General features: G+C 35.7%; 2 protein-coding genes across 2 annotated transcripts; one reads left to right on the forward strand and one right to left on the reverse strand.

The window, feature by feature from the left end:
- The first annotated feature begins 1,555 nt into the window (after positions 1 to 1,555).
- Positions 1,556 to 10,820, forward strand: LOC104603917 (RNA polymerase sigma factor sigA-like). The gene is made up of 10 exons (XM_010268085.3): positions 1,556 to 1,693; positions 3,209 to 4,052; positions 6,355 to 6,553; positions 6,667 to 6,759; positions 8,420 to 8,548; positions 8,757 to 8,810; positions 8,906 to 8,983; positions 9,090 to 9,152; positions 9,996 to 10,108; positions 10,496 to 10,820. The coding sequence occupies exons 2-10, from the start codon at positions 3,370 to 3,372 to the stop codon at positions 10,602 to 10,604; spliced, it is 1,521 nt and encodes a 506-aa protein (XP_010266387.1). The 5' UTR covers positions 1,556 to 1,693; positions 3,209 to 3,369; the 3' UTR covers positions 10,605 to 10,820.
- Positions 10,821 to 15,784: 4,964 nt separating this feature from the next.
- LOC104604079 (aspartyl protease family protein At5g10770-like) lies at positions 15,785 to 21,340 on the reverse strand. Its single transcript, XM_010268311.2, has 2 exons — positions 21,154 to 21,340; positions 15,785 to 17,155 (listed from the first exon to the last, which is right to left on the reverse strand). The coding sequence occupies exons 1-2, from the start codon at positions 21,314 to 21,316 to the stop codon at positions 15,912 to 15,914; spliced, it is 1,407 nt and encodes a 468-aa protein (XP_010266613.2). The 5' UTR covers positions 21,317 to 21,340; the 3' UTR covers positions 15,785 to 15,911.
- Positions 21,341 to 22,682: the final 1,342 nt, after the last annotated feature.

Genomic DNA, 22,682 nt, shown 5'->3' on the forward strand with positions numbered 1-22,682 from the left:
AAGCTCCCTGTAAAGTGTTTGCAGGGTTTTTGCTTTTCAGGATATGAAATGATCACCACCACCCATAGTCCAAATCCAATGTCATGATCGGGTTGTATTGGGTAGGGACGAGCATTATTCGTTTAAAATGGAAAAATTTGGTTTTGTTTTTTTTGGTTCTTTTTTTTTTTTTAATTTTATAAAATTTCAGTTGTCAGGTTTGGGAATTGGGTTAATAAAAAAACCGAATTAACTGAACTTTATTATCTATATATATTAACATATAATATATATTATATTGGATTATATTATATATTTCAATATATAATTTATTATATGTGTTGTATAATATATACTTTTTAATATATATAGTGTTAAAATTCGATTTTAACCAAAATAATCGAAAACAAATAAAAAATTTCGATTTTGTTTTTTCAATATTTCAATTTTGATTCAATTTTTCATTTAAAATTTTAGTTTATTCAATTTGATTTTTAACTAAATAAACCGTTTGTTCACCCCTAGAACTGGGGTTGAACACTTAAACCGGACCTGACCCGATATGCAAATCTATCGGGGAGTGACCCGATTCATTTTCTACGGTAGGACCAATTAAACAATGGATCATATAGTTCCATAATACTTGACTGGACCAATTAAACAATGGATCATATCGTCCCATAATACTTGACTGGTTATCACTTCTAGTCAAGTGTGTCCAACTTGCCTACTTGGTATTGCTCTTCTCAAGAGAAGCTATAAAACCGGGTCCAAACCCGTGAACATCCAGATCTGCTATTAGTGGACCTCATACAATATTCCAATCAGATGATATACATCGATCCAACCCGATCACAATGTTATTTGGGCGATTGGTCCGTGACGCGTGGGTGGTTCACGGCTTGGGGTGAACAAAAAAAAACCCGAAGGTATCAAATTGGTTTCGGCTAATCAACATAAAAAACTGGTGATTAATCGAACCGACTGGTATACATATATTTCTATATATGTCTATATATTTATGTATTATATATATACATTATATATAGTATAAATTAATAAATATGTATTATATATAAATATATATTTATAATATATTATATATTATTTAAAATATAATTTTATATATTTATAATTTTTGTTATATATATTTTTATAATATTATTATAAAAACTAAAAAACCAAAAAACGGATGAATGATGGTTAACTGAATCAATCAACTGATTAACCGATTGATTTCGATTCAATTCCAATTGCTGGTTTTCCAAAAACCGATACTACCGATTCGGTTAAAAAAGACCCACGATCCGATTAACCGAACCGTGAGCACCCCTGAGTCACGGCCTTAGCAGCTCTCATCAACATCGCATTTCTCAAATCCGGGTCCCGATCCTTCTGTTCTGGGGATCGCGTGTCGCGACTCGCGACTCGCCAATGGGGACCGAATATGAGATCAAATTACAGGACATGGCGCTCTGTACACCACAAGAGAGGGCGGTGGGCCCAATATCTCTTCCAGCCAATGAACTCTCTTCCTCCGATATCCATAAATTTAGAAAAATCCGTTAAAACCCCCATAGGCCATACGAAATAGCGATTTTTGATATTTCATTTAAAAAATTTCAATTTCCGTTCTAGCTTTCACCGCCTTCCAAGTGGCTACAACTCTTCTCCACTCAAGTCTCAACTGACGTTCTCTCTATCTCTCTCAAAGGTACGCCTTAACACATTTCCATAGTTTTCCTGTATTAGTTATTCAGTTTGTTCGTTCGATCTTCTTGCCTTCGTGTTTCTGCTAATTTTTTCTTATTTTCTTTGAGTTGTTGAATTGAAATCTTTCGGTCTGAAGAATCTACCGCAATCTCATGTTAGAGAATGTTATATAGGAATTACAAGCTCGAGCTTACATCCAAGTATTCTAGTTTTGGTGGTTTATTGCTTTTGGTTATGTTGGGTTCTTTCCAAATTAATCGGAAAACCACAAATAAGAAGAAACATAAATTGGAAGTGAAACATGCTGCTGTGTTTGCCAAATATGTCAATATTTATCAACAGATTGACAGTGATTAAAATAGCATATTGTTTCTGCTTATTGGACCATCCCATTTCCTTTCCATAGAGTACTTTGAGTTGATTATCCTTCCAAAATCCAAATGATATAGAAGATGGTAATTAAATATATGTTCTGCTCATAAAAGCTTTTATAGGTTAGGGTACTTATGGATAAATCTTTTATAAATAATCAATATGTGCTACTTGTAAATTTTTTAGCAACATACATTGTGAGACATTGGTAAAGGCACACTCCATTGCTATATTTTTGATTTTTCGGATGTTATGAGATTCTATAACTTTATTCCTTGAAGGTTCCACCATAATGCTTCAATGCAGAAACCTTATTTTTCTTCCTTGCAGTTACCATATCAATATCTAAAAAGGCCATTCCCTGATGTTGTTCCCAGCTATCTGGGTTTTGGGAGGGGTAGACTGGTTAAGGACCTAACCTTTGGCATTTTTGTTTATCTTTCTTTTTTCTTGCACTAAGTGGCTGCTCTCAGACTTGTCAGCTTTAGATTTTACCATTACACCAAGCATTGGCCTCTAATCACCATATGTTTATCTATATACTAAAAATGGAATCAAGAAAGGAACAAATATGGAAACTGAGTAATGTAGCCCTATTGAACCAGATGGAACATCAGGAATTGTTGAAATAGCTATTGCTCCGGACCTTCTATTTGATGGTTCTCTGTTAACATCTCAAAAGTGAGAATTACAAAGAACAAAAAGTTGAGGCAAATTCTTTTGGTTGCAGTCTTAAGTTTCCTTTCTACCTGAAGCATATCTGAAGTATTAATTCTTCTGAACCATCTCAAAAAACATGTATCAGGCTTTCAGAATTGTTATTCAAGTATGCACTGGTTATCATTTCTTTTTCTGATAGTAAATAAGCCAGAAGAGCATGAAAACTGTTCAGCTTTACTTCTACCCAGAAATTCTTGATGGAACTCATGGATATATACCTTACACCTTCATGTCCTGATATTTAATTTGCAAAGTGTTATGATGGTAGAAACTAGCGTTTTCACTACAGTTTTGATGAAGAAATTGTTCATCTTTCACAGAAAATACTCTGGTCTTTATTCAAGTTGTGCATATTTGCAATATAAAGAATATTGTGAAAGCAGTCAAATGTAATCTGATAATCCTTTTTCTCTTTCTATTCCAGAGATTTGACAGAGTGCTCCAGGCAGCTTCTGGAGAAAAAAATATTATTTCATTCAGATATAAGTAGCACTTGTATAACCTGACAATTAAATCACATGGTTCAAGCTCAGGAATCTTCATAGAGTGTGATGGTAATGCACATAATTGATAAGAAGCCCTATAATGGCTACAGCTGCAGTTATTGGGTTAAGTGCAGGGAAGAGGCTTTTGAATTCCACCTTTTATTACTCTGATGTTACAGACAGACTTCTTTCTGTCTATGATCATGGATTAGCACAATATCAGGCAACTTCAGCCAAGAATGTGATAATTGCAAGGAAATCTTCTAATTTTGGTGACAGCTTTCCATCTAACCAACACATACAGTCTATTAGGGCTCTTAAAGAACACGTGAATACTTTGTCTACTCCATCAACTGCAGATGTGTGGCTACAGAGTTCTGGCCTTTTAGAGGAGGAAAACACAGATCTTGACTATTCTGTAGACGCTCTCCTCTTGTTGCAGAAGTTTTTGCTGGAGAAGCAGTGGAACCTTTCCTTTGAGCAAACTATAACTGATGGTGCACCAGGAGAAGAAACCCACAAGAAGATACAGGTCACTCGCTCAGGTGTATCTGCTCGACAACGGAGAACAAGTACAAGGAGGACATGTCTGAGCCCAAAACATTCTATAATGCAACCAACTAAAAGAAAGCAGCTTGGTTCAATGGTCAGTCCAGAGCTGCTGAAGAGCCACTATGGCTATGTGAAGGGTGTTATAAGTGAAGAATTGCTGACCCATGCTGAAGTTGTGCAGTTGTCAAAAAAAATCAAAGCAGGTCTTTCCTTAGAGGAACACAAACTAAGGTATGTTCATGTCTTTGGAAAAATATGACATTATTCTTTTCGATTTTCTGCTTTTGTATCTTTAATTTCTTGTTGAATCTTCTAGGTTATTGTTTTGTAGCATGTTGATGGTTTTGTGCTATTTGGAAAGACATACATGGTGGAACAATTACTTTGTAGGGAAAATACCATTTGCACGATATCATTCTATTTTATTTTCTTAAAAAAAAAACTTCCTGAATGTACTTTCACATTTCCATAGGATTTTGGTATTGTAATTTAATGAAGATGATATTAAGTTTTAGTTCTCTCTTACTCTATCTGTCTACACAAACACACACATGAGTTTGCTAAATAAACCATTTAGAGAACGCATCCACCAGTTGCTCCTTCCATGCACTTTCCCTGGTCATTATTTTTAAGTGGAAAAAGAATGATTGAAGCTTTCACTGGGTGGCATCACCTATGACAAGCTTAAAAAATGGTTGGTTTTAGGGCTGATATTTTATGTGGAGTTAACAGATGGAAAATCCAGACGAACCCCTATGGCCCTATCTGAGAGATGTTTCAGATTCACTGCATCAGCTATCCATATGATGTGGAAACATTAGGGTAGGCTATGTAAAGAAAAATCCCCAAGTACAAGGGTCCTACACTTTCTAGTCCTTAAAGGTCTGCACTGTATCATACTTTGCCCCCCCCTCCCCCCTCTTCACAATTAGCAGATCAATGGAAATTCACTGATAGGAATAAGTAGCTATTAAGCTGTATCTGGATTGGGATAGATGGAAAAACATGGTGGGAAGGGAATTACAAATCCACTATGTATCGTTTTGGCTGTGTTCCTGAAAGAGAGCCCAATGAAAATCAAGAAATGAATGCAATTTTTTGCCAAGTTTTCCTACCTTCTGGTGGATTTTGAAATTGTTTGGGGGAGAGGGGGGTAGTAATTCTGCAATCCACCTGAACTTCCTTTACCTCCTGCATTTCCAATTCTGCTGAATCCAAGCACAGCCTAAGAGCAGTGCTTTAATGTTTTGAACCAGTTATTGACTCATAGGTAACATGCTTTCCGATCCCATATAGTTGGGATAAGGCTTGGATGATGATGATGATGATGATGATTATGAAGTGAACATGTGTAGCATGTTTCATAATTCTCAATATGTCTCAAATATATAATATCATGAAAGCTCAATTCCTGCAGCATCTGAAAAGAGGTAAAAAGATGGGAGATTGAAAGATCTTAAGGTATAGAAGGTTTTACCATGGATTAACAAAATTTAGAAAATTGAAAAAAAATATAGGTGGTCAACAGTGGATGGAGGGTGTCATTTAAGAGAATAACCTCTGTCCTTTGTCTTCTTTGACCTTTCTCTTTCTCTCTCTCTCTCTCTCTTCCCCCTCCCTTTCTAGGGTTTCATAGAATAACCTAATATCGTAATCATATGGTCGAAGTCATTCTAATGATGTCGCAGTCTGACCTATTCAACCTGAATGGTTGAACTGTCATACCATCACCTGGAGAGAAAAATGGTATGATCTTCAGTCTAGTTTTTTTAAACATTTCCAAACAGTTAAACATTGGCAAAGAATGTCCTGTAACCCCTATGCACCTTGTCTAGGTCCAGGGGCAGCCCCTTTGAAAAGGTGCATGCTTAGTGTGCCTCAGCTAAGTTTTGTGATTCTTCAAACATGGTGGTTGGGGCTAGAGGCTCCACCCCTGGACCCCTGATCAAGTCCCTTGAGGCAAGCCCAAACAAGTTCATGCTAGGGTCTTAAATTCTTGATTTGTATATAAGAGTTAGTTGTAGTTCTTATCTTTTGAAGAATATCTTATATTTAGAAGGGTGAGAAGTTACTAGCAAAAAGGGGGTTCTACTCTGCCTGTGCTTGAAGAAGTCCATGTGCATCTCCATTTGGTGCCTACCCTGAGTTTCAACTTTAGCTTTTGGTCATACCAAGGCCAAATAAAGACCCTTAGAACCAAAAACGTCCAAATGTAGGTCCATTTCCAAGCTAGAAGGGGCTGTGCAGGAGCAACTATTTTTCATTCTTTTTTTTTCAGGGTTCTGATCCTGAATCAATATTTTCTTATTCTCAAAAATTAATAAAGGGAAACATACAAAACATCCTATAAATTGATGATAAATGTTGTTGATCTACTTCTTGGTTTGATTTTGGTGACAATATTTTCTGTACTTTAGCATTACATGGAGTTGGTGATCATTGACCAAAGATGTAAATATCATTGTAAAGAATTAATCTTATCATCAATTGCTTTTCCTACGAAATTTCATCTAATAAAATTTTGAAATTCAAGATTGAAGGAAAGATTGGGATGTGATCCCTCTGATGAGCAGCTTGCTTCGTCCTTGAGGATATCTCGTGCTGAATTGCAATCGAAAGTCATAGAGTGTTCCTTGGCAAGAGAAAAGCTGACAATGAGCAATGTTCGTTTGGTCATGTCTATTGCTCAAAAGTATGACAATATGGGGGCTGAAATGGCTGACCTTGTTCAGGTAAGTAATTCCTTTTCCCCTTTTCAAAACATTTTAATTTTCTTCTCAAACATTGTACTTGTGGCAAAAAATTGGGGGTCATTTTCTTATGAATAACTTATTTTGGAATGTAGGGTGGTTTGATTGGATTACTCCGTGGGATTGAGAAATTTGATTCTTCCAAGGGATTCAAAATTTCAACTTATGTATATTGGTGGATACGGCAGGTGAGATTAAATATTATCCTTCATTGTGGGAAAATAAACTAAGCAAATTACTTGAGGTTATTATGAAACCATAGACAGGTTTCTATACAAGCTTTATGTAAAATTAAATGGCAATGTCATACTGATGCATAAACAACTCATCTAATGCATGAGCATAACTCGTTACACTGTCATCTGCTTAATTATGAAAGCCACCAGGCCACCGGGTGATGACTTGGTGGCAAAGAGCTCTAAAGACAGATAGTTTAACCATTCCTAGATTTGCCTAATAGTGTGAGCTTGATTTGGCATAAGGTTTTTATGGTGTATGTATGGCACATTATATCACCATTTATATAATAAAGGAATAGGATAACTTTATTATTTTATGAGTTTACATGTTCACAGCTTGAAGAAGCAGTATCAACAATTTTACTTAAAAAAGTAAAATCTTTTTTCATTTTAATCACATAAGTAAAATGTTATATATATATTAATTTTGAATTTGTATATTACTAACTTGCCATGCTAAATATATCATTTGTTTTTATGTTTGATAACATGATATTAACCAGAAAGATGCTATTATCTTATGCTGCTAAGTTGCTCTAAATTATTCTTTCAAATCACTAGATTTCTTAATGTCTATTTTGTCATTAAAAAAGGCCATTACCCAATGTTGGTCCCGGCTACCTGGGGTCTTGGGAGGGTTGCACTGGATACTGTCCTAACGTTTGGCATTTTTTGCACAAAGTGGCCCCTCTCAGGCTCGAACCTAGGTTCTCATGCTTGACAGCCCAAGATTTTACCATTTTGTCATTATTTTTTCTAAATCTAATATTACGGAAAATTAGGAAATTCTAAGATGTCAACATGGATGGAAGGTATAGGCACTTTTGGGGGTTGGTTTGTAGATTAGACAATGCCCAAGTACTAGCTAAACCAAGGTTCAAAAAATCGATACGATACACCCCATGTCGGGCATATCGTATCGTATCTTTTGGGTCCCGAAACACTTGTTTACAAGTGACAGGTGTTTTGGGACCCCACCCTTTTTAATAAAAAAACCCACCCTTTTTTAATAAAAAAACCCTTTTTTAACTCCCCAAAAACCAAAATTTGAAAAAAAAACAAAAAAAAAATGTATTTCAGTGTGTATCTAAGTACCGGTACGCCTCTGCCGACACGCAGAGGCGTATCGATACTTTGAACCATGGCCTAAACTCCTTGTTAACAATGCACTGTGCTCTCACTTTGCTTGCCTGGTTGCCTTGAGTACTATGATTGTTTAGTAAGCCTGGGTGTTAATTTTGGACATAGGTTACCTGGATATTGTCCACTAATGGATCTATAACAGTGGTTTCCAACAATAGACTTATTAGGTGAACCTCTGTGATATCAAAAGGACATTGAGGAACATCTGAATCTTAGAAGTCATTCTATTATTAACTGGACATTGGTCTACTTCTGTTGGTCAATCATGTATACTCAAATAATCATTGTTATTAACAACTTAACATATAAAAGGAGAAAAGTATGTAAGGCGTTGGCTTTGTAGTTCATGTTCAATCTGATCTATGGGTCTAAATATTTGAAAACATACAGAACAGAGTATAATGGCTTATCCAGTTGTTCTGGCAAACTTACACTTACAGCAATATATGCTTCTGTTTGTTGTTAGGGTGTTTCAAGAGCATTGGTTGAAAACTCCAGAACTCTAAGATTGCCAACACATTTGCATGAAAGGTTATGCTTAATTAGGAATGCAAAAATTAGGTTGGCAGAAAAAGGCATTACTCCTTCAATAGATGTAAGTCTACTACTACCCTTTTCTATGTTAAATTGATTCATTTCTGATTGTCTTTCTTTTTCCACAATTACTGCAGCGGTTGTAATTAGTTGATTCTAGAACTTCAATTGTGGAATATGATACATGGCATCATTCTGCTTCTATACGAACTCATTCAGTCCTAGTTTTTTATTACTTTTGAGTTTGACATATATCATTTCATTTCCAGAGAATTGCTGAATGCCTGAATATGTCTGAGAAGAAAGTTAGAAATGCTACAGAGGTACTAAATATTCTATACTTTTTCCTTGCTACCATGTAATTATCTTGATATTATTAATCTTGTTTCCTGTTCTTACGAAAAAGGTTATAATGCAGGCAGTCAATAAGGTCTTTTCACTTGATAGAGAGGCCTTTCCTTCTCTAAATGGTCTTCCGAGGGAAACCCTTCATAGTGTATGTTTAAAATTACCAATTAAATCATTCAAAGAAGGTGGTTCTGGTTAACAGTTGCATACCACTCATGGTACTTGTTGCTGACCATAATTCTATTAATTTGCAGTATATTGCAGACAATCGTCTTGAGAACAACCCCTGGCATGGAGTGGATGAATGGTCACTTAAGGTAAAGAGGAAACAGAAAAGAAGAGAATAGAAATATAAACAAGGATAAAACTTAAACCACAAGGTAGTTTTCAAAATAGGATAACAATAGAATCTTTAATTATGATACCATAGGTACATGGCGGTGTTATGCATTTAATGCGTGAATATGGTGTAAACACCACATATGGATAAACCTAGCCACATCCATTTTATACTTTTGATCATCATTTATTCACTCCTTATACCACTAGTTTGGGCAGATTCATGAATTTTACTTCTCAAGTGCACATGTTTTTTTTTTTTTTTTTGTTAAAGCATAAGCTTCTAGTTCCAATATTACCATCTTAGATAGCATCCTTATGATAGAGCCCTTTACCTTACTCCAAATCATTCCACACTGGTTTGTCGTTGATCATCATTGGACATATTATCTCTCAATGTACTATTACTACTGACTACTGCTACTAGTACTATTGTTGTTGTTGCCATTTTTATTGTCTTTTCTTACTTAATTATCATAATTGGTGGTGGTGGTGGCAAAGATTCAGCGTGGTCAAGTTCTTTTTTTCATAGTTCTTTTGCTTATTAATGAGATTTTTCTCCTGGTACTTGTCAATTGATATATATATATATATATATATATAAAACTAATCTTCCCCTTTTTTGTAAAGAAAATGAATCTGTCAAACATTGAAATTGATCCTTGACACTAATTGAAAGTTTCCTTCTGTTTATCTCACATTTTGGTGCCTATTCTATCTTTGCTTTTGTTCTTGTAGTTCAGCTTTTTATTTATTTATTTTTTTCACACATCATTCACCAAATGGTGGAAATGTTTCTGAACTCGAGTAATTATTTCCAGGATGAAGTTAACAATCTCCTAAGTACAACACTTGAGGAAAGGGAGAGAGATATAATACGCCTCTATTACGGTCTTGATAAAGAATGCCTCACATGGGAGGATATAAGTAGACGGTGAGTGCTAAATTTATCATATTACTCTGTTTCATAAGCAGTACACTCGCTCAGGTAGTTGGCAATGTCATACACTTGATGCTATTACATAGGTTTTGTCTTGAAGAGTGAACCATCCATTAGCTATATTTCTTGGATGCCTACATTGGATAAATTGGCTAAAGCATATCCTAGTGATTTGGCACTAGGGCTTAGTCAAATAAAACATCTTACTCATGAATTGCAGATGGTAAACATTTGTACATTACTAGCATAGGTTAGTTCTGTGTAGTATTATCCCTTCCTACCAAGAAAAAGGAAGGCTCACATAAATGGAAAATAATCTTTTTGTTGCTGAAATCATTATATTGCTACTTATTTTACTGATGCTGTACTAATTTTCTTCAGGATTGGTTTATCGAGAGAAAGAGTTAGGCAAGTTGGCCTTGTTGCCTTAGAGAAACTAAAACACGCTGCGCGAAAGAAAAGGCTTGATACCATGTTGGTGAAACATTGATTTGTTACTTACCATTATAGGCTTCACAAGATGATTTTGTACGTGTATATATAACATCGTATCCCTAATTTATTTTTATCACCTGGAATAAAATATAGAAGAAAATATGTGCACGTATGGGAATTAAGGCCCAGAATTTCCTGTAATATGAAATGAACCCTTGACTTGAGAGTTTATAAGATGGAATGAAATTCTTTATGTACCATATTAGGTGAAGAGTTCTAATCTCTAGGTGTTCCATTCTTCTCCAATCATGTTATGAAAGAATTCTACATATTCGAAATGGGTATGTTTTGACAGAAAAATGAAACTAGAAACAACACAATTTAAGGGGGTGTTCGGCAACTTGGTTTTGATTTTCAAAAAAAAAAAAACAAACTGCCAAATCATCAAAATACATTGATTTTGTTGGTGTGACAGTTGTTTTTGCTTTGAAAAACAAAACTAAGTCAAGTTGAGGAACACTCTCAATAAGTATGTATCATCCATGCGAACTCATTCTTTTCTTGTGATTTAGCCACGATAGCTACAGGAATAAAGGCTATTAGTCCCAGCAATCTGAGTTCTGAAGTCTTGGGAGGGGTGGACTGGATACGGTCCTATTGGCATAGCCGTTGGTCATCTGTGAGGTGGTGTTCCAATTGAACGGTATGAGTGATGATTTGGGTTATTTGGGAACTTTTTTTTGGACAAGGGGTCGTGTCCTTAAACAATTTTCAAAACTTAACATGATTCTAAAATAGAAAAATGGAAAAGGTTTCATTGCCTTTTCATTGAGGATGTTCTTGAATTATCAGAAGCTCCAAAATAGTACACTTTCTTATTTTTAATGAATATCTTATCCATGATTAATATGTGGTAATTATTCAGAAGATCCTAGAAGTTTATTCCATGACAAATATATGAAATTAAATTAACTTGTCAATTCAATTTATTGATTTGGTTGTGTTTCAACTATATATATAATTGATTTGATTGAAGATGCCACTGTGCCATATGCCATGCATCTAGGATTGAGTATGGAGCTGGCCTTACACTGGGCTTCATTTCATAATACAATACAAGTCTAAGCTTGGGCCTGAGCCTACCCTGGCCCACGAATAGGGCCCAGATTAGGCTTTCTGGGCCTAATGTCTATTACACTTACAAGATATGTATTATCCATAGTATATAATATGTACTAAATACATGATTTCACCATGATACCGGAAAGACATGATATCTGAAAAACTTGTAACCAATCAGCCAGTAGCATAAACATATTAGCCAATCAATAAGGTGATATTATCAAAATTCATGGGTGGGTTTTGATTGATCAAAGCTCTTCCGGTACCAAATACAAGGTTTTGTACTCTACATATTTGCATTTGTAGTCCTTCCAAACTGAGCCTATGGAACATACTTTAATTTATCCAATTTTCAGGTTCGGGATACATGTCTAATGTTCCCCTTCTTTAAGATGAAGGGGGTATTCTACAATGTGGTGATTTTTTTTGGTGGGTTTCAAAAATAAATCAAAATCATCTTTTTGAAAACAGATTGTTTCTTAAAACAAAACACAAGAAGTATGTTCTTGATTATGTATGTGTTTTTTGTTTCCAAAATTGAAACCAAAAACATATTCTTGAATCTAGTTTAAAAAACATGTTTTCATCTGATTATTCAATATCATGTTCCAAAAATCATATAATTTTTATACTAAAATATTTGTCTTTGTTTTAAGAAACCAATATTTTGTTGGTCCCAAAAATATGTATTGTTTTTTTTGAAAACAAAATTAAATTGTTTTTCCCTTTGAAAACAAAAACAGAGTTCAAGAATAAGTTTTTGTTTTTTTTACTAATGTGAAAAACAAATAAAAACAAAAACATTCGTATTGTAGAATGCCCTGTAATTTTTGAAGAAAATGGATATGCTTTCTTGTAAATAGAAAGATATAAAGTTATGTAGCTTCAGAGGTGGAAAGATATAAAAAGAATCTGATTTAACATCTGATTCAGTTTCTTAAGTCACACATCTTGAGATAGTAAAGGTGAGTGCTTTTACGGTCTTAAAAATTAAGGAATGTGGGTGTATTAGAAGTTTTAAATTGTTGTGAATGCACGGTGAAGTTAAACTTTGTGGGGTGGTTTTAGTGAGAGCTCCCCAAAATGTAAGTCTTGTCTGTTGTCCATAATCAAAACCAACCATTCTAATCTGGTGGACTTAATACACTTGTGAGGCCTATTGGTACATGTCAAAGGCAGAATATGACCTAGCATGTCATCTTTTACAGCATCCATGATCATCAGGGCTTCCACTATGGTGGTTCGACACTCTCATGGAAATAGGTAAGGTTTCACCTTTTAATCCTCAATAAATTTCTTGAAACATGAGCATTTTCTCCAACAATCAAATATCCCAAAATTGGCATTGTCACCCAGACTTAGGTTACATCTGATAAATCTAAAGTTTGATGCTTGAAAAGTTAAAAAGCTATTATTCGATTTGAAATCTGAAAAAAAATAAAAATGATTTTCTGCTTTCTCTGAAAAGATAATAACGTTTTAGTTGGTATAATTCTCCAACATCTAACATTGTAAAGTTTACTATTTTACCTTTGGAAGTAGACTGTTTGATAATATTACAAATAATAAAAAGAATATTAAATAAAAATATTATTATATTGATAAATAAATATCGTAATTTGTTGAAATAAATAATTGTTTATTATTAATTAATATATTGAATAATGTGATAACAAAATATTATTATTTATTTAAATAACATAATACTATTTACTATTTACTTGATAATAAATATTCAATAATAATATTTATTATTATTAAATAAATAATAATATTTATTATTATCTATATTATTATAAATTAGTTACTTGTCTTGGTTTTGGAGCAAGTCATAAAAGTTAAATTTGTTAACATATATGTAATTATATTTTCATCTTTACTTGCATACATGCATGACATGTCCCCTCCCACTGCTTATCAACTAATATTAAATTGAAAACATTATGATTATTATTAATAATATTTTGTGTGAGACATTTGTTTGGAAATGTGACCTTAATTAAGCAAATAAAAAGGGAGAGGGAGTGGTTACCTTTCTCCTCATGTGTATGTGCTATGCTTGCAAGGTGGGGAATTGCCGATCATCTTTAGATTTTCTTTAGATTTGTTGTAATATAAGTAGGAATTTATGGTTCAACTTTGTTAACCTTGCTAGAAGTACTTTTTTTTTTCCTACAAAACCTTGCTTGAATACTTGGGTCTGACCAAACGTTCCATTGATCTATATAAATCTATTAAGCTAAAATGTGTATGTAAGAAAGCCTGAGGATGAGGGAAATGGAATCTTACAATGATTTTTTGCCTTTTTTTCATAGAAATTACAAGAATGCCACTCTTTACCAACTCTCTCATTTTCTTTTTTTCTTTCAAATTACAAGAATACCATCTCTCTCTCCTTATAAATTACAAGAATGCCACTCTCTTTCCTACCAACTCTCTCTCTCTCTCCCTCTCTTTTTCTTGCAAATTACAATAATGCCATCTCTCTCTCTCTCCTTATAAATTACAAGAATGCCACTCTCTCTCCATCTGAGAGAGACCTCAGCTTGGCATCTCGACTACTAGGGGACCTACATTCAAAGGTAGTCGAGTTCGAGCCGAGCCGAGCTCGAGCTAGATGACACTTCGACCACTGAGGGAGACCTCGGCTCGGCACCTCGGTTACTGAGGGAGATCTCGGCTCAGCACCTCGACAATTGAGGGAGACCTCAGCTCGACACCTTGTCAACTAAGGGAGACCTTAGCTTGACACCTCGCATGCTAGGGAAACTTCATCTCGACACTTCTGCAGATGAGGGAGACCTCGATTTCGCACCTTGACAGGCTTGGCACCTCGGCTGCTTGAGAGACCTACAACCAAAAGTAGTCGAGCTTGAACTTCCAAGCTTTTGACTCGAGCCGATCTTGAGCTCGAGCTCAAGTCTTTAATTTGAATCGAGCTCGAGCCTAATAGTTTATGAGCGAGCCCCTGCAACGTAGGGCCCCGTACGCTAGTTTGTTTTGGAGTGGAAATGTGTGGTAGTTTAGGCAAGAGGGGCAAAGTATTATGGGGTCACATTCCTCATGCAGTGCTTGGATAAGCTTTTGCTTCCTTCACTTGGTTAGTTGGTTTTACAGAAGTCGAAAAAAGAGTTTTTAGACTTTTGGCTTTGGGCTTCTCTTCCTATGTGTAATAGAAAATTCATTGAGCCCTAATTTTTTAACAGGTTCGATGCAGATTGTGGTTAATGCTTGATGTTTCTCTGTTAAATGGATGATATTTCTACTTTTTTTTGTGTGTTAATGGGCTGTTTGATTTTTTTTTTCTTTTTTTATTTGTTTAGTGACTATCGAAAGGCATTTTAAAACTTCATACTTCTCTGTTAACTAGAAGTCGAAGTCTAAGAAAGCATTTTAGTTAGGGAAAATCTATGATAACGAAAAGAAATGGTATGGAAAGAGCTTTGACCAATCAAAGCACCCTCGTGAATTGTGATTAACACCACCTGATTCCAACTATTTGGTTGGGTGGAAGAGCTGTAAATGTGGAATAGAATTCCCCCACTTGAGGAATGGCCATTTCCTCTCCTCCCTTAGAAATGAGTTCCATTCAAACCGATTCCAATTCCCTTTCCGATTTCTATCTCAACTTTGAACCAAGGGTACAGACTATGGGAATAGACCATTCTGAATCCGATTTCGATTCACCAAATATGACCCAAAGAATTTAACAAGATGGTTGATATTTTGGCAAAATCTCCTTGTTCATTTTTATTTAAGACTCCATTTGGCACATCTTTTTGTGTGGGCTATCAACTTTTTAGAAGTCCAACATCCCACATTTTGGTCTTTTCCTGTTTGATTGGGAAAAAATCTAGTCGTTGAAAGGCACAATCCCAAAAAAATACGTAAAAAACCCACTTCAGGCTATTTTCGAGAAGCTCTAAATAGTGTTTTTCACTTTTTCTTCAACTCATCTTCTCGTGTAAAGATGCACCTTAACCGGACGGTCTTCAAGCTACTAAGATCTTAATGCAAAAGCTCACATCGTCTTTTGGCTGTAAGGTCTACTAGAAGATCTTCTAAAAAAGACTAATCAAACAACGCCTTAAATAACATCTTGTTAAACACAAATCCCATTCATGATTTGCTTGTTTCCTCATTCATTCTTTAATTAAAATAACATCTTGTTAAAAATAAATCCCATTCAAGATCAAATCATTTATTTATTTAATTATTTTCATCTCTCTTATGGATTTCATCAGTTGCAAGTCGGCCCAACACTGCGAAACCCTAACCTTCCTCGAGGAATATCATAAATCACCTCATAAGTCTTCTGTTGAATACTGCCGATGATTGTTGTTTCTTCTTCATCATCGTTTGCACTGAAAGCCAAGCAAAACTTGGATGCCCCTACATTAGTAATAACTCCCGAATATTGGTCCAACGGGATGTCAATACCTCCTCCAAAATTCAGCTTTATGGATGGTATCGTCACTGTCCTGTTCCTACTCAAGTCATAGCATGTATCAAAAACTCCTTGTGGTGGTGCTGCAGATGGGTAGCCTGACATTGCTGCCCGAAACGCATTCCGAAGGATTCGGTAGGCTGAAGGTGGTAGGTAGCTGATGATTGTGCCTGAGTCTACTATGGTTCCATGATTTGAGAATGTTGGTGGTGGAATGGCCAGTCTCTGCCCGTTCAAGCTTATTCCTATTAATGGCACGTAGTACAGGTCTGGTTCTTGTGGGTTTAATGTCAACCGTATGTACCTCACAGCTCGAGAGGTGGCATCTGTTTGGTTGCCAAATGCCAAGAACCCATTGGACCTTGTGGAGCTTGGCAGACAATAAGAGAAAACTTTTCCAAATTTAGAAGCAGTCTGATACACCAGAGATGCAGGGTGAGAGCCTAAACCCAGAATCCCAGATGTGGAATCTTGTAATTTAACATCGTGGCCACACCCTAACTTGAAACCAGGGAAGACATCTGAGGGTGTTAGTCTGAGTGTTTCTCGTGCGAAGAAGCCGACGGAGTGGTCACTGTCTTCATACTGAGTTTGGTAAATACAAGCGTCTCTGCATGCGGGAGAGTGGTGTGTGGCGCTGTAGGCTTGAGAGCAGTCTGCTGACCCACAAGCAATATTGGAATAAGAGGAAGAGCGGGAAGGGGAGAAGGTGAGTCCCCTACAGTTAGGACATGGTTTGCAGAGGATCCAACTCAAGCTGCTTCCGGTGTCCATCGTCACCCATAGATTTTGGTTTGGTGTGCCAACTCCAATATTGACAACGTAGTTTTCGGATTTGAAAGGGAGACCATACCTGGTTGGAATTTTAGCCTTGGAATCTCGGTCTTGTTTGTTGATCATTGAATGAATAGAGCGAACTCGCAGTTTGTCTTGGTGGAGGATTTTCTCCAGGCTAGGAGTTGTCTCTAGTGGTGAACAGGGTCCATTTACATCTACTAATTGCAGCTTTCCAGGCGGATGATTGTCGAAACCTGAAACTGTGGAGATATAACCATAAAACATTAGATACTCATTATTCCCCTCTCTCTCTCTCTCTCCCCCCTGTACATGCCAAGTTTCATATGTTGTATTTAATGTTTTTTTAGATGGAAGATTCAAAATCTATGATTGTTTCTCGCATCTCCTTGGTTTTTTCTTCTTCCTCTTTATCAAATCTTGTATGTGTAGGCAGGAGCCCGTTAAAGAAAGATGTAGTATTCCATATTGTTACATACTCAAAGGGGCGTTCTTTTTCTGGATTTTGAGAGGGGGAAAGTTGGTATTCCTATTGACCAAAGAATCCCATGTTCTTTTTTCAGATTAATGTGGGAATCAGGGAAAGTTTATTTTCCTAAGTATCACTTAATTGATATCCATCTCCTATGTGGGTAAACAACTTTCCTACTTTGGGGGAAAGTTGCCAACACTTGAATGGGACAAAAATGCCCCTTGTAATAATGGATTTTTATAGCTAAAATAGTCATTGCCTTATTTACATGGGTAAATGCACTTACCTGGGTAAGTATCTTACTGAAAAGGGAATGGGGCCTAATTGGGAGACTAGTGGTAGTTGACCTTCTCTAGTAAGCTACATTACCTATGCTTGAGAGAATCTTAAAGCATTTCCACTAGGATAATCCTCTATTCCCATTAAGGAGATAATTCAAAGTCAAGGGCTACTTGAGAGGGCTGAAGCTTCCATTGAGCTTCTTTCCCTGAGCTCCTTCTTGGAAGGGTTGAAGTGTAGAGGCTTTTTGATGCAGTACAGGAGAACGCCAATAAATTCTATATAAGTTGGGACCATTCCAAGACTCATAAGAAGCTCGGATGACGTTACTAATCCAACTGAGTAATTAATTACCAAGTTAGCGCCAGTACAAAACTTCTATTCTGATTCGAATTTACTAAATTAGTGTCAGCACAAAATTTCCATCTTAGTTCAAATTTACCAAGATAGTGCCAATACGAATTTTCTATCTTAATTCAAATTTACCAAACTAGTATTTCTATTCTAGTTCATAATTACCAAATTAGTATTTGATCATGATTTTCAGATTTTTGTTCAATTAGAAATTTCTTTTTGAAGAGTTTCAGTAGGATTTTATTATGGAGTGCTTTCATAGATGATGAAGTTTTTTTGTAGGAGCCATAAGAGTATATGCCTATATAAAGAATATCTAGGGAAATGCTAAGACAATTTTTTATATTGATTTTTCTCTTAATTATTGAGTGAAAAATTCTTCTGGTATTTCAACTTTTACTCTTTTCTTTGAAGCTTTTCTCAACGTATTTTATTTTTGTACTCTACCACTTTTGGCTTTCTAAGGTGAGTCGACATTGACAATCAATAAGCTATATGTATTTGATAAAAATTTAAGACAACCCTAATTGGCGGTCCCCGGTCCTATGAAAGGCTGGCTGTTTAAGCCTCTTTTGAATGACGTCTCTAAAGCATTTCAAAGTAGCTTAACCAATTTAACTAAATCTTCAGCTCAGTCATCCCAAAAAGGCCGAGAAATTTAAGGGAAAAGCTCTACTTTTGGCTTAATTAAACAACTATTTTGGACTTTTGGGGTTTTTATCAAACATAATTTATGAGCTGTTTGTGAAAAGGAGGCTCACCTCATAAACAGAAACTGTAATGACGCTACCTGAATGGGTACTCAAACCAACGGATCAAAATTGGACAAGGATTTGGATTAATTGGCGATCGATGTATCTGTTTCTTCTTCCATCAACTTTCTTGTCTTCCTTTCTTTTATGTATCTTTGACTGTATTTTTATAGTATAAATAAAAATTTCTTAAAGAAAAAAAAAGTAAATGAGAAAATACAACGGGATCAAGCCAAAGAGACTCAAGTAGTTGAGCCCCAAGGAGAAAGCAACTAGGAAACCACCTCAAGAGTGTGAGTTGGGGATATGGTGAAGCTACGGTCCAGGTAACTCCGGCGGGTGTAAGAGTGCAAGTTGGGGATACGGGGGTGAGGGAGAGGGAAGCTTGGTTGGGGAACTTGAAGGTGAGAGGTCATGGTCTTTAGACCTGTAGAAACAAATAGCAGGGCTGGAATTGCAAAACCAACCCAGAGATTAGACGGTTGGCTGGAGGTCGACTCCTTTTCGTTTTGGATTCGGAACTAGAGGCCCTTAGAATCCTAGAACAAGGCCCTTTTCGTCTGGGGGCAGAATCTTAAATCTATTTTGTTGGTCTTCAGATATGGAAAAAGTATGCAAACGCAGAGTAAAACAGAGATGGAGGGTGAAGGTTTTAGGTGTGTAGGAGTGCCCCTTCATGCTTGGTGCATGGAGACATTTCCAGAGGTGGGAAACGCTGCCAAAGGATTTGCTGGAGTTGCAGAAGAGAACCTGTGCCTGGAAGATCTAGAGGCGGTAAGGATTTTGGTGTGGGCGGGAGCGAATTTCAAAATTTCTAAAGCTTTTACGGTGGAGGTCGCAGGGGAGCTATTTGTGGTTAGGTTGGTTGTTGAAGGACCGGAATCCCTCATAGAGAATCCAACTAGGATGTGTCGGTGGATTCTAGCAGAGGATGAGGTCGACGGTTTGATGAAGGGGCGCATCATGACGGGTCCCAGAGACGATTCAGAAAGCTTAGGGGGCCTGTAAGAACGGGGGCTTCCCAGCCGGATCTCAGGGGACAGGAAGAGAAGAAATGGCCTATAGGGGTGCGTAGGTGAAAGCAGGAGCGCGGGGAAGATCTAGGGCCCGTTTGGTGTGTGTACGGTTTTTTGGTTGTTTACAAGTTTAGAAGACCGATTTTTTGTCTATTCTTGTTTGATTCATGGAAGATCTAACCATCAAAAAACTATGCACCAAAAAGCTCATTTCAGGCTGATTAAACCGTCTTCGAACTGCTCAGATCTTATATTGAAAGCTCAATGCATCTTTTAATTGTTAGAACAAAAAAAAGATCTTTTTAAAAAGATGCACCAAACGGGCCTTAGACAACATCGGAGCAGAAGAGGATGACATGTTCGATCAAATGGTTCAGGGCGGACCCAGTCGCCGAAGCTGGGAGAGGTGAAGGCGCGCATCCAAATCTGGCAAACTGGACCAATGGGCCAAGGGTCTCCGAAAATGGGCCTCCTAACAACTCCTGCAAAATTCTTGGTCTGGGCTCAGAAGATGGGCAGAGAGAATTTCCTTTAAGCCAGGGTAGGGTGGTGCCTATTTCTGTATATCCTACCTTTTCATTTTTAATAAGATTCATTTTTCTTACTCTTCAGGAAAAAAAAAAAAAAAACTCAAGATCAGCCTCCGCTAAACCTGCGCCTCAAATTCTGAAAATTACATGCACGATATTATCTAATTTCTTCATTTAAGTTTTTTAAGAACCACTTAACCCAAAATATGAAATTTGAAATGTTTAATTAGAAAAAGGAAAATGCATATTGAAGTATAAATTAATGTTGTTTCTAGTTAATGATGACAACTGATTCCTCTATAATTATTGTATGTATATAAAGGCAGTGTTTGGAACGGGTGCTAATTTTTCAGCACCGTGTTGCATAGTTATATCTTTTTATTTAGAAAATGGATTTTTTGGTTTGAAACCATTACTGTTACATAGGCATTTTTCAATGTCACATTTGCATAATATTGCTAGTAACAATAAAAAAAATGAGAAAACATAAAAAATGAGTGTTTTCTCATATCACACATTTCTTGATTTCTAAGGCGTGGTATGAATAAGCGTTTTTCTGGAAAAATACCCAACCAAATAGTAAGCGTTTCTTCATAAAAAGGATTTTAGAGGTGGCACTGATGTGGTGCCATTTAAAAAATAAAAATTGGCATGGGTTCCAAACATCTACAAAACCAGTTTCTTAGCACAATTTACTACAATGAAGAGATGGTTATTGATGGGAAAAATAGAACTGCATGAAGGAGGAAATCTATTTCAAATAACTACACAATGGGAGCATAAATAGGGTTCCCCAAACATATTATCTAAACAACTAGACAGGGAAAACTTTTATACCTTTTGAGGATGCAATGCATTTTGTTTCTGGTAGCAACGAATCAACTGCAATCTCTACTGTCTCCTCATCATGGGCCCTGACCTTATACCAACAGCAAGAGAGAAGCAAAAGAACAAAAGTGGATAAAGTAAAGTTTAGGAAAGAAGTATGGAGAATGGCCATGAATGGCTAATCTTCTTCTTCTGCGTTGTTGATGTTGTACTGGTAGTACTATTTGCTGGATGTTGTACTGCTATTTATAAGGGGTAAGGAATGAATAAAGTGTTTTGCCTTTATAAAAAGTCATGTGTATGTGTAGATGTTGAAGGTTATGGATAAACAACCCTGAATGCTGTTAAATTTAGCTTAGTTTTCATATACAAAAATCAATATACTCAATCAAAGGTTCAAAGAATTAGTATTCCAAAGAATGTTGGGAAGACAAATCTTAAGATATATATCAGGACATGCATGGATTATATATTAGGTTAACTCTAAAAAAATCCTAAAATAATTCAATATTACTTAATTGAAGGTTGAAATTACCATAAATAAAGAATAAAAACATAAAATACATATTAAATAGTTCATTTAAATTGTAAGCTACCATGATACACTTGAAAACATTAAGAATTGTAGAAAAATTTAAATATATAGTATTAGTATACCTTAGGAAAAATATAATTTTTATTAATATTTTTTTAGATATTTTATTAAAACTTTGAAACTTAAAGACCATGTTATTTTAACATGTATATATATATATATATATATATTGTAATGTAGTTTAGTTGTTAAATTTACTTATCATTTTTAATGCATAATCAATTCTTGCTGCCAAATACCATATATACTTTTTATATGGCACTAATTATGATGCCGGAATGGTATATAAACAATTGATAACTCATTAACTGGTATTCATCCAAGTGTAATTTATCCACTACACGCTGTTCATCCACATTCATGTGGGTATCTGATTGGTTGAAGTCTTTTTTCCTTTTTTTTTTTTGTTTTTCTAGTATGCGAATTGGTTAAATTTTAGAGTGAATTACAGATAGGTAACCTGTACTTTGGGGGTAGTGATTGATAGTTACTCTAAAATTTCAATTGCAACACTTGAGTACCCTAAACTTTCAAAAATAGACATTAGGGGTCCATCAGTTAGTATTCTGTCAGTTAAACATTATATAATGTCATAAATTCTCTTCTCATGTATTTTGAGATCATTCTATGGAATAAAATCATTACCAAAGAATGCGTTCGTCGGAAAATTTGAATCTATTATAAATTTGCTGTCCATGTGAGAACGTCATCGTTGGGAGACATTTTGTTACTTGAGAATGATCTCAGAAATCCATGAGAAGGACATTTTTGGTATTATGTAATGTTTAACTGACGGAATAGTAATGATGGACCCAAGTGTCTATTTTTGAGAGTTTGGGGTACTCAAGTGTTGCAATTGAAAGTTCAGGTACTTATTTGTCACTACCCCCAAAGTACAAGATACCTTTCTGTAATTTACCCTAAATTTTATAGATATTAGTAT

Source organism: Nelumbo nucifera, chromosome 3, assembly GCF_055504915.1.
Source record: "Nelumbo nucifera cultivar China Antique chromosome 3, China Antique-T2T, whole genome shotgun sequence".
In the NCBI taxonomy this organism is placed as follows: Eukaryota; Viridiplantae; Streptophyta; class Magnoliopsida; order Proteales; family Nelumbonaceae; genus Nelumbo; species Nelumbo nucifera.